At 36.6% G+C, this 12543-nt stretch overlaps 2 protein-coding genes across 2 annotated transcripts; both read right to left on the bottom strand.

Moving 5' to 3' along the window:
* Positions 1–1720: 1720 nt before the first annotated feature.
* Positions 1721–3038, bottom strand: LOC146735857 (uncharacterized). Its single transcript, XM_085505366.1, has 2 exons — positions 2439–3038; positions 1721–2273 (listed from the first exon to the last, which is right to left on the bottom strand). Exons 1-2 carry the CDS (start codon positions 2857–2859, stop codon positions 2011–2013), a joined length of 684 nt encoding a protein of 227 aa, XP_085361492.1. The 5' UTR covers positions 2860–3038; the 3' UTR covers positions 1721–2010.
* LOC146735856 (potassium channel subfamily K member 16-like) lies at positions 2864–11101 on the bottom strand. The gene is made up of 3 exons (XM_085505559.1): positions 10645–11101; positions 2974–3131; positions 2864–2872 (listed from the first exon to the last, which is right to left on the bottom strand). The coding sequence occupies exons 1-3, from the start codon at positions 11099–11101 to the stop codon at positions 2864–2866; spliced, it is 624 nt and encodes a 207-aa protein (XP_085361685.1).
* Between the last annotated feature and the right edge of the window lie 1442 nt (positions 11102–12543).

Here is a 12543-nt window from a genome sequence, read left to right as displayed (position 1 = left end):
GTAACAAGCTAGGAGTTTTTTAGTGGAGCGTAAGATGGGGTAAGGTAACCCAGAGGTTTGAATATCCGCTGTCGCGCGGTGTATCAGATACTGATTCTACGGTCCGTTTTCATTATTATATGAAAGCATTCTAAACGATTCGTTGATTAATCTTATTTGGGGATTGTATAGCTACACCAACACTATGGTGGTATAATATGATAAAAATAAATTATCGTCGAATCAGGTATAGTACGTTTTACCATGCATTGCAATAGTTTACATAAGTAACACCACCAGTGAGTGGAAGATATATAGTTAATTAAATCATGGCCCTATATCCTAGAAAAACAGTCATATTGGCCCCTCCTCTAATAGCAGTGGCGGCGGCACGGGGCAGTTGGGGCGGTCGTCCACCCGAAAAAATGTTGGGGGCGTTCCCCTCAAATCAAGCTGAAACCCGTTGTGTCAGCAAAAATGCAGAAAATAGCTTTTCAGGGTGTCTAGATTTCAGATCTCGCTCCTCATGCAAAACTTCGTGCCGCCGCCTTTGAATAGTCAAGCATGCATGCAATATCGCCCCTCCCCCTGCTCACATTATCAATTGTTTACCTCGATAAGTTATTTTATTTATGTCCATTTCCATTTATCCATTGCTAAATATCCACTCAATTGGACAATGTATGTAAATCAATCGTTAATAAGCAATTCATTACATTACTAAAAAATCAATACTTATTGACACTCAGTTACGAAAATTGCCTTGGCTTACCTGGTGGCGGACATAGCTGACAAAGTGGGCTCGATCTAAAAATGTCTTTTAAGCAATTAATTATGAACTTTTTTGCCGCAAACTGGAGCACTATGATATTAATTTGTCTTTCTCTATTTTGGTTAAAAAACTGCCTTTGTAATTGGCTACAATGTGTACGTATTGAAACACACAATCGTTGCCGGCCTATATTAATGTTATTGCCAATTCTATCAATTCCTTTCACGTTCGAATTTTTGTAGATGTACTCAATCTCTCGGAAATTAATAAAGGATGCAGTGCTAAAAACTTTCTTTTTAAAACAAATATTAATCCTGAAAACAAAAATTCTAATTATTACATGATAATTGAAACATCGCAACGATCAATACTGAAGACAGCCTGGATATTAATGCGTATTATCTTGTTGTTTCCATAAGGCGTGAAACGCCCACATTGTTAACATTTACAAGTTATTACAAACATTAATCTAATTTTGCAACTACAACATATTGTATCGAAACCATATTCCTACTCTTCTATACATCTCTCTTCTTCTACATTACATATTGCCTTGGTGTATTGCATACGCAAATCTACTTTAACCAATCTATCTGTTACAGAAAAAAAATAGAACGCCTCATCACTTTCTCTGACCCGTATTCCTACGCTGCTCCTCTGTTTCAAAAGTTTTTGCAAAACATTTACCAACATGATCTAATAAATCTAAAGCACGGCCGTATTGAACGTAAACTGTTGGGTATATATCGATAGATCGGAACTAGTGTGACATGTACCATGTGTTGTGTCGTGTTTTAGATAAGATATGTCGTTAAATAAATTAATCAATATTTATTCAATATGTGTGTGTGATACTAAATGAGCAAAAACAGTCGGGCTAAAGAACAGCTGCAATCATACATAATCATGTAATTGTTGACACATAGTCTAAATGGGTCGGGTCAAATTCCAGCAAATAACAAAGTCCGATTTGAACAAAAGTCTAAACTGCTTTATTGAAAAACACTCGTTATTCACAGTGAATGTCAAGGTAAATTATAAAGACTAAGACATATGAACAACGTATTCCCATTGGTTTAAAAAATACTTAATAATCTTTGTGTTTTGCAAGATTTTTACTCCAATAAAAAGACATATGTTGTTTAAACCAGTGAAAATATTGTACTTTATTTATTCAGTTCCTGTTTTTGTTTAATGTTTCATTAACTGCGCTATCAGGTTACAATACATATATACAACTAAACGTTCTACAGAGTATTTTATTCACAGTGACAATTGCACAATTTCTCAATTTTAAAACTTTTCTTCTGTGTACGTTTCGCTAGTCTCTTCATTCTCTCCTTTAATAAGTTCATGGCGGTTGACATAACAACCAAACCCATTACGATATACCAAGACAGCAACGTCTGGCGTATCAAACTTTGGTGGCGCTGCCCCATGTAGGATGGCACAAGGTCACCGAATCCAATAGTCGTAAAGGTGATCACATTGAAATAGATAGCGTCTAGAAAGCCCCAGTTATCTTGCAAAACATACATAATAAAAGATCCAATTAGAATATATACTATCAGGAAAATTACAATAAAAAAAGTACACCGTGAATTTTTTTCATGAACGAGGTTACAATTTTCCCCGGTGCCCTCTACAGAAAAGGGGATTCGATGATGATTGTTATTATCGAACATACTTGTTTGTATTTCAGATACGTCATTTGAACGTTCCTCGACGGCGATAATCCGAATATCTTCACCATTGACAATTGGAGTTTGGAGTAAGTTATAGTCCATATCTGATGATGCTGTGGCATCTGCTTCACTAGGTGAAAAAGATTCCAGTTGCCAATCAGTCTGTGTCGATCCCCGTGGCCACTCAGTCTGTGTAGATTCCCGTGGCCACTCAGTCTGTGTCGAACCCCGTTGCCAATCAGTCTGTGTCGATCCCCGTGGCCACTCAGTCTGTGTAGATTCCCGTGGCCACTCAGTCTGGGTGGATTCCCGTGGCCACTTAGTCTGAGTAGATTGTGTCTGGGATGAACGGCTCGTCTGGTGTGTTGAAGCAAGCACTACATTTGGTTTAGTTGATTGTGTGACTGTCACTTCAATTTCCATATCTTTACCATGTCTTTGGTGAATGTTCACTTTTCGTCCAGACACTTTGCAATGTTTGTTGTTTGAAATAACTACTGCATCACGTGTTGCAAACAACCCTGAATGGACATTTACTGATAAACAATGTGCTCTCTTCTGAACTTTAGTGATCGCATTGGAAATCACGTGACCTAGCTTTGCCAAGTAAACAATAAATAACGGAATCCCGATGATGGCATACATGATGCACAATAACCGGCCCAATGACGTCACAGGTGTCATATTACCATATCCTGTAAGAATCATCATAGCACATATAATTAATAATGCAAAGTCAAGCATTACAATATCATGAACAAACAACAATTCATTCACATAAGCTAAACATGAACCAAATTCTCATTTTTATAATGACAGAAAACTGAAAACTATAATATGTTGCATTGAAATACTCAATTAGAATTGTGAATGGAGTTTGTACACAGTTAACTAAACAATACCCATGATGCTCTGTTTCATTTTGAATTTCGGTATTTTCTCTACTATGAACGCATAATGCGAATAGTTTTAATATGAAGAATATATGTAAACATGTTTCACCACTACTGCATGTAATTAATCAGCTGTATGATAATTGATTGCATACTTCTAGAAACTTATTAAAATTTATCTTATTTTTACAAATACAAAGACTGGAAATTTAGTTTTATCACAATAAATACATCAATGTAATATAGTGGGTTTCGCCCATCCATTTCACTGCTATATCGATTCTCACAAGCTGTTCACAAACACAAATATGGATATCGACTAGAGAATGATTTCCATAATACATTTTATGTGAATTCTAAGATGGCTCTATTAGAAACCAACGGATACGTCATGTACAGTAGACCAAAGCAAACACTAGAATGCTTCCACGAATAAATCATGTATTTTAGCAGCATTTCGTGATAATGTTATCAAGTGTGTGGGTGTTCATAAGGTCGGTGTATGTGTGTGTGTGTGTGGGGGGGGGTGATGCATATAATATATCCTACTGGCAAACTATTTCATATTGGCTTTAATTGTAAACCAATCCAATGTACACATAGTTTGGTTCCTTTGTGTTACAGAATACAAGAACAACATACGCTAACTCTTAATAATTTTGATTATGATTAAGTGAGTAAGATGTCGAAGACACCTTTGTTATGCTTGTTATTACCAAACGCTTCAGCGTGGTATTAAGAGTTTGTTTTCAGGGGTGGGTGATACCAAGGTGGGAAATGGATGCACATATGGGGTTAATTCCTTGAATTGCAATATAGAGGGTTCAGGCTGAAATACAATATATAGTGTTTTCATGTTTCGTCTGATATTTCTGTGGTATTCTGCTGCTGTAAGTAATGCACGATTTGTTCCGAAATTCAGTATATTGTATGTATTCCAGGGTTATTCGTTTTTTGCTGAAAACACCCCTATTTTTTAGTGGCAGAGTTTGAATAGTCTCACTCCCACTGGGAAATCTGCATTGTTGCTTGAATGTGAGTTAATTAAACACATTTTCCAGACCGGCGAAAGAGTATGCAACAGCCAATATTAACAGCCTGTCACGTGATTTTAGTCTGAATGTCAACATGAAGAGGCTAGTCCATTTTACGCAGGAGTAATTGGGAGTAGAATATGTGAGGGATAGTATCAACAGAGATGTGTATAGTGAAAAGTAATATCTATCCTTCATTTACATCTCTGTGCATTTCTGTTTTAGTATATTGGTTTGAAAATGTTGAACTTCCATGATTTGCAATGTGTTTTTTTAATGGGACTCCCCTATTGATCGAATCCCGGGTTTGAACGAGAACGGCACACCACGTGATTCGTTTGAATACAATGCTGATGGCAAACATGCCGTGTTACTGCGGTACTCCACTGACGGGATGACTTACTGCATGCTAAAACTTCGCTTGTGATGTTGCTTGTTAGCCATGGATTACATGAATCTTGATTACCAGTCAAATGTTGCTCATTTGACGTTGGTAATCTTTATTTGGAACTGAGTAACTTCCTGGTACTTCGTACTATGATAAAAATCAGTCAACATACATCAAGTTCTCTCAATCGTAGTATTCCATGTGATGTACACCTAATATGCCAAAAATGTTGCTGAACGATTTGAACTGAATAAAAATAGCAGACGAAAATTTGTTTACAAAATAAAAATACTTCGGTTGCCAATGAAAACCGGTAAAAAACAAGCAATATGTTTTCGGCTGTTATCATGGAAGGGACATGAACGTGAAGCTAACGTCTGTTTATAACTAAAACCGGGCACCTTATACGAGGTTTGCAAAATAACATGGCAGTCATTAGAAGTCACTTTATTTTATTGTTGGGACGTATTCAGCCGTTAAATGTATAATTTCCAATCGTTTTGCGATAGTATTTTCTAGATTGGAAGCAGCATTTACATTTTATTCAAAGTTCAAAGCTGCGTTGGGATTACGTTGACAGTGGTAACAATGTCGGCGCAGGTGATCTCTTACCAGTGCGCAACGTAGCCAGAATAAAAGGCATGATCATTTGGGCACTGCTATTACAAGACTTTGGCTGTTGCCATGGTAGCGGTGGGTCAGGATTGTTTTTCCAATTAGTGATGGTACGACCTGCCTGTCAAGTATGAACCGTGACAAAATCAGCCAAGCCAAAAAAAAAATCACAGAAGAGTTAAAAAGCCATTCCTGCTGAACAGTTACTCTAACTTCGGGGTCAACTTTCTCATTAATGAAAAAAGATATCAAACATTCAAATAGTAACTTTTTGCCCACACTCCAGCCGAGTACAATGAGCTATGTCTGAGATGTTGTATCGCAGGGAGTTGGACAAACTTGTGTATTTTAATAAATTATTGAATAATAAAATGTTATATAACTTTTCTTTTACCCCCCTCCCCTTCCTGGTATCTATTTCAAGTATTTTTGTCAGGTTCAAATCGTTCACCAGCATTTTTGGCATGTTAGATGTACATCACATAGAATACTAGGATTGGGAGAACTTAATGTTTTGTTGACCACCTGGAATCTGAGTTTTATAAATCTTGAAGGGCTCTCGGAAGATCCACCCGCTGCCTGGACCCGCAGTAAAATCTCCGATTAATATGGAGCCGCAACCATCAACATCGATATACCATGAGGTTTCTGCTGGCGACGTTGCGGCGTTACTCAGTTCCAAATAAAGATTACCAACGCCAAATTAGCAAAATTTAACCGGTAACCAAGACTTAGTCTATCCACGACAAGCAAGCAACATCACAAACGAGGTTGTAGTGTGCAGCTCACGAGTCAGCGACGACCGATTTCAACGAAAGTCATTCCGTCAGTGGAGTACCGCAGTTGCACGGCATGTTTGCCAATGTACAGATCTGTGGAGGAACTTTTAACTTCAACATCAACCGTGTATCGTAGTCGCCCAGTTTAAGTTCTGGTTCTGTCGTGGTCCCAACTAAAGGGCGACAGTCGTCGTGTCGCGTCCTGTTCGATATGGGACTCACAGCGACGTATACAACGCGTGTAAAATACATTGTTTATTTACATGAAATTCGAACACGCGCTGTGCTACGACCACCGCGCTTAAACATCGACGAGTTATTTATTCGGACAATGACTTAAATTAGACGTCTGATTATTTTATTTTCACGCGTACAGCGACACGCGTTCTACACTGACAAGCGTTGCTAGGTCGCAGCACTGTCTTGGAGCATATTAATGGGCAATTGGGTTCCCCGATCTAAATTTCTATCCCGGTTTGTTGCACGTTCTTTTTTTTATATGAAATAATCAAATATGGGACATGTGTATAATAACAGAACCCCACACCCTCCCCGTGGCTTCGCTCGTGAAAGTCCGGCAGCAGGATACACCGCATCACTCGTGAAAATAACTTCCATACGCAATGAAAGCCACGGGGAGGGTATCTGTCATAATACTTCATTATCACTGAAAACATTTTTCCCCTGAAATAAATTCCAGTAAATATGCCATTTCCCTCATACTATATTGAGACACAGCGCAGTGAAAATTAGATTCACATGTAATGCTTGAAAACATGTCAGCAAAAATAAATTAAGTGAAATTCTACGTGACTTCATAATAGTTGGAAATGAACACATTACACCCGACCCTACCACTCCATATACAATGTAAACTACACCCCAAAACATCCTTTCACCCACAGTTACTACCGTGTTTCACCAGTGTATTCTATTTGACGTCAGGAGAAATTGAAATAAACAAATTAATTATAATTTCAGCCTCTAGTTGACCACTGATTAAATAAACTACCTCGTCTTTATGTCAACTTGCAGTTATTCGTTGCCTACATCAGTGACTTCAAAATATATGTTTCGATCCCAGGAATTTCACTCGCTGTTAATTGCATGGGAGTGGCAGTCTTTAATGAATTTCTATTGTCATGTCAATTTCTTGCGATTACTCGAACATTAAGCTGTAACCACATACCGCCTAGGTGCTGTAATTAAATCCTGGTGTAAGCACCATATGAACTATGAACAATGCATGTGAAGCCAGCTGTGGGGTATATTCAATCCTATAGATTTCTCATTGTTTGGTAACTATTTGCTGCAAATGCAACAAAAATCAATATAAAAAATATTACCCACACAGTATTCTACAGGTTACTTGTTATATGTTAGAATTGCTTTATTTTTATTTTTGTTACACTGCGCCTCGATATATAATTTCATCTTTGGGTCGCAAGAACTGACTTGACGTCTTCATTATCGTATTTAAATTGAAGAATAGACAAAAATTCCAACTGATAATATGTATAATGTAATAATATCTCGACCAAATTCAAATCTAATCTCACAACTTTGTAACGATATGGTTAGAAATAGAATGAGTACACGTGCAATATTATGAGATGTTTGCTACTTTATCAGTGAATATAAAATAACCAAATCCTAGACGAAAAAACGTAATGAATTATTATACACTTTACGTTGCAATAAGTTATTAAGGTGCATTATACATTTTTATCATTTTCCGATGACGAATGGGGTGTTTGGTTTCTTGTAGCGTCTATAAGGGGTTATCACCATCGCTGGATACCTTTCGCTACGTTAAATCATTCAATGGCATTAAATGGTCATGCAATATCTAGCTATTCTGTACAACATTATGAATCTATTTCTTTAAGTGCATAATTTAATTTTTTTTATTATCCCAACTTTAAAATTTTAGAATATTGGTGTTATTCAACTTCAATTATGTAGGTATATCTTCAGATGGGCTGATATGGGGGGTTGTCAGTTTTTGACAATTCATACTGTATTCCCATCATTAGTCTATGGGGGGTTGTCAGTTTTTGACAATTCATACTGTATTCCCATCATAAGTCCATGTTATACAGTGTTAGCTTTTTTTTTCTTCTTATGTTGAATCATTAGTCAGCAAGTGAATTGGTATTCAAATCTGTTTTATGTTGAGTCATCCAACCCATAGGTTGATGAGTGTGTCACGTGATATCGACTGGCTGTTTCTTTTTTACGTGTTCATTATAACTGTATTGCACACAAATCTTGAAAATGATCGATTCTGGAACCAATTTTTTTGTCAATAAAATATCTGTATTAGTATGCATTGCCAAACATTGATGTTTTCTAGTTACGTGTCGATATATATAGTCAGTACACTTGATGGTCAATGTCAAAATAATGTATGGGCACAAATAAATAAAAGTATATTTTCAATTAATAGTCTACCTGTAATGAAATGTGTGTGTGTGTGCAGATTAATATTACCATGTACATTTTGAGTATGTTAATTAAAATTCCACACATTGGTAAAATCCTAGAGGCATGTCATTCGTGTCGCACATATGAAATAGCTGATTTTTCGTTCACTGCGAAATTTCGCGTAATGCGTGAAATGTACGGACCGAACGTCTGCCGTAAAAATAGAACGATTTATTTTTGAACTTGATATTTTTTTATTGTTTATGGTTGAATCTTTAAGAATAAATATGGCATTCAGATAACCTTACTTCATCAAAATTGACGATCAAATATTCTAGCAAAAAATTAAGACTAGAAATATTTCGAAAATACTTTCGCGTTTGTCAAATCGCATTCGATGATGGGTTGACGTCACTACAACGTTATGCCCAATGACTCAGTGTACGAAAAGTAGTATTGAAGTGAAAGCAGTCAAAATAGTTTAGTGATTTTAGTGTGAACTATGCAATCAAAATTACAGGCACATAAGATGATACACGAGATTCGATCACAACTCGCCTCTGACAGGTTCCCTCTACGGCACGACGCCTCTGGCCCAAAAGCTTAAAGAAAACTAGAAATAGCGTGTAGTGAATGCCCTCTCACAATGACTAGATGAAAATACTAACACAATTCGTATCTTTGATTTCTCAAACAAAGTGTAATGTAATTCTGCACGCTAAATAATAAGTCCCTAAAACTGTTACAGTACATCAGTGACTGGATTTCATATGGGAAGTTATTTACGTATTTGCCCTGTTCCTGTACTTAAAATGAGATAAAATAGATTAATACATAATTCATAATGAAATGACTAAAAATAAAAGACAAAATGGCAGCTCTCCACTAAAATATAGCAATAGTTTTCACCAAAAAATATGATCGTAAACTTGTTAAATTCCACATCTCTACAATTGTCGGAGTTTGGTGTGGCGTACTTTAAAAACTGAATTGTAATCGTATTGTTTACTGTATGATTGATATCGGGTTCTATCCTTTGTTATAGTGACGTGTTGTTATCGCATGTGATTGACAATGTCAATATAATGACTTCTTCAAGTAATGTATTTTTGAAAACTAACAAGCCGGATGTAAACATGATGTGTCTCATTACTACTGTGATGGATCTCTCTAATAATGATCCCATGCGAGTTTTTGTTTAAATTTATTAACCTAAAATCACAAAGATATCTGATATTGTAATTCATTATTTATGCAATGAAAATACGATAAACCGCCACTAAATAAATACGTGTAACTGTAACCATACAATTTCAGGGCATATAAAACCTTGCATATATTGATTGATTATTTCATATCTGCTTCGGTATTTACTCTCAAATGTTTCAATACGATACTATATAGAAACGTTGCATTTCAATTTTCATTGACCTGTGAAACTGACTGGTAATCAATCATTTGCTGTCATTGCCGAGATTTGAGCAGTCACAGTGTCATAATACTCAAACCACACCAATCCACTTCGACTTTTAGTGGATTAGATAAAGTAGTACGGTGTCTGCATAGTATCACAACTCGCGGTAATTCACTTGGCCATGTAATATAAGTTATTTGTTTTTCGGTTGGCTAAGCGGAATATTCTAGTGATTTAATGTAAATTAATGGATATCCGAAATATCTAATACTTCAAATGCTAATGCATTAATGTGTTATTGTAAAGATTTAATTGTCATATTAGCGAAGCGATATTTTTGTTCAAAATACGTTGAATTGAATGTGTAACAAACAGTGACACGGTGTATCCTCGTTCCAATCATCATTATCTCATATGCTATTAGTTTCTCAAATGATTCAATCAACGATTACCTGCGTGGAGCATGTGTCTTTACTACAAACTAAATCATTCGTCTGTACATTGTCATGCTGGATGTTAAATTACATACTAATTATTGTAGACATATATCAGACTTCTTATAGTCCTAATTCATGAAAACTCATGTATTTTGGTGAAACCTCATATGTCTTCGTTGCCGGTTAATGATCTGATAATGAATATATGATTAATTACATACCGATTGTACTGACAACAGCCAAACAGAAAAAGCAAGCAGGCAGATATTTCCATCTATTCTCCTCTCTCGTATCTATCCCCGCCTGGAAGGCTTCGTTTACGTTATCTTCAAACTCTAGTAATATTAATAAACCGTCAGACGACCAGTTGTTGCCATGACTACATGATATGTTTTCTAACCTGGATAGTATAAGCTCCCTCGTCTTCTGAAACTTATCCATCGCTGACTTGTTTCCTCCTCCTTCAATGTAACTAAACACGAATCCACCCATCATAATATAAGCCACCACTACTAGGTACATAAACGCGCAGTGTTTACAGTACAGTCGAGTTTTGCAACCGATATCATGAGTAGCCATTTCCTGTTTCCCTTCTGATCGAACCGTGTATGGCTCTTCGGCGGCTAAGTGACCACTGTTAGTAGGCGGTGTAACCTTGGGTTGCTGCGGTACCGACATAATTTCGGTGTAGAACTCTAAATCTAACGAAGATTCCGATTTACGAATGCGTCTGCCAATGACATCACTATGTTAAAGTATGTTCTCTTGCCTTGGAAGATATTGATTCGATTTTAAACGTGTGTTAAGCAAAAGGATGACGACGACATATTCAGTATTGCACAATATTCTGGAAATAATTGCAAATGAATCGTAAAATTCATAACACTAAGTGCTACAGTATGAGTTTCAAGTTACACTGATCCAACACTTTGATGGCAGTTCGATAGTTGTAACGTAGAACGCGTCCAGCTGAATTTGATTATTTCAGTATACATTACGTTTTTAACCAATAGGAGTAGCGATCGCTTTAAAAGCAATTAACGAAGGCCGGCAGCTACAGAATATGACCGCCTACAGTCGTGATGGAAATCCCGTTTAACGGTATCATTAGAAAAAAAACGCTATATATCTCGATCACTTTAGCAAGAATTGGTCAGATTTCACATTCTTTGTAATGTACTCAAACACTGATACATGCAACTTGTATTCTGGATAAAGTCGGAGACATTAAATCGGCGCATTATTGATGTCGGCTTTATGCAACTATATGTTGATATGTTGTCATGTGACGTTTCCAAATATGCAATGTGATATACGAGAATTATGACCCGTGAAAGTACATTCTGTTTAATTGAATTTAACATATAGGTGTCAAAGAAAAGAATCTACACATCTCGAAATATCAAAATTACGAAGAATCGAAAGTCGCACGAATGAAGGATATGGTAGAAAAGATTGTGCATATACGCTTGTTAAAATCAAGAGCGAATGAAGTTTGCATGTGGTTTCTGCATTGTTTAAGTCATTGAGAGTAATTAGAAATAACACAGTTAGGTAGTCGGACCTAGGAACCATAACAACACAACGGTGTGTATCGTATAAGATTCACGGTTCACATCTCGTTAAGTTCTCATTCTTGAACTGATGAATACACTCATATCCCTCGTACATCAACGACCTGAACGTATTTACTTGGAAGATATTTATTTACCCTTCCAATGCCATGACATTAACACTAACACACACAGATATATTCTCGTGTGAACCATCTCTATGGGGCGAGGTGACGTCACGCCATGTGCGCGAAATATGCTGTAGAGCTATTGAAAGAAATACTATGTCACCTCCCACTAGAAAGAAACGAATGATACCATCACGGGTTATTTTCTGATAAGCCTTATACGCAGTCAGTATAGAAATCGACAAATAGTTGAACATCTGCAATGACTTGTTTTAGATCATAATAAAGCAAACGGTGTGGTCAGGCAAACACCGGGACAGACACACGTACACACTTGACTGAAATATACTGCGCAATTGTAAGAATTCATTGGCGTCTGGGGGAGATTGATTAACTCGTGGCTTGTTGAACCTTCCTGCCAAAAATGAAAATTAATGAT

The sequence above is a fragment of the Saccoglossus kowalevskii genome, chromosome 11, assembly GCF_978046115.1.
Source record: "Saccoglossus kowalevskii chromosome 11, keSacKowa6.1, whole genome shotgun sequence".
Taxonomy (NCBI): domain Eukaryota; kingdom Metazoa; phylum Hemichordata; class Enteropneusta; family Harrimaniidae; genus Saccoglossus; species Saccoglossus kowalevskii.
The sequence above is the reverse complement of the archived record's forward strand: the minus strand, read 5'-3'. Positions and strand labels throughout refer to the sequence as shown.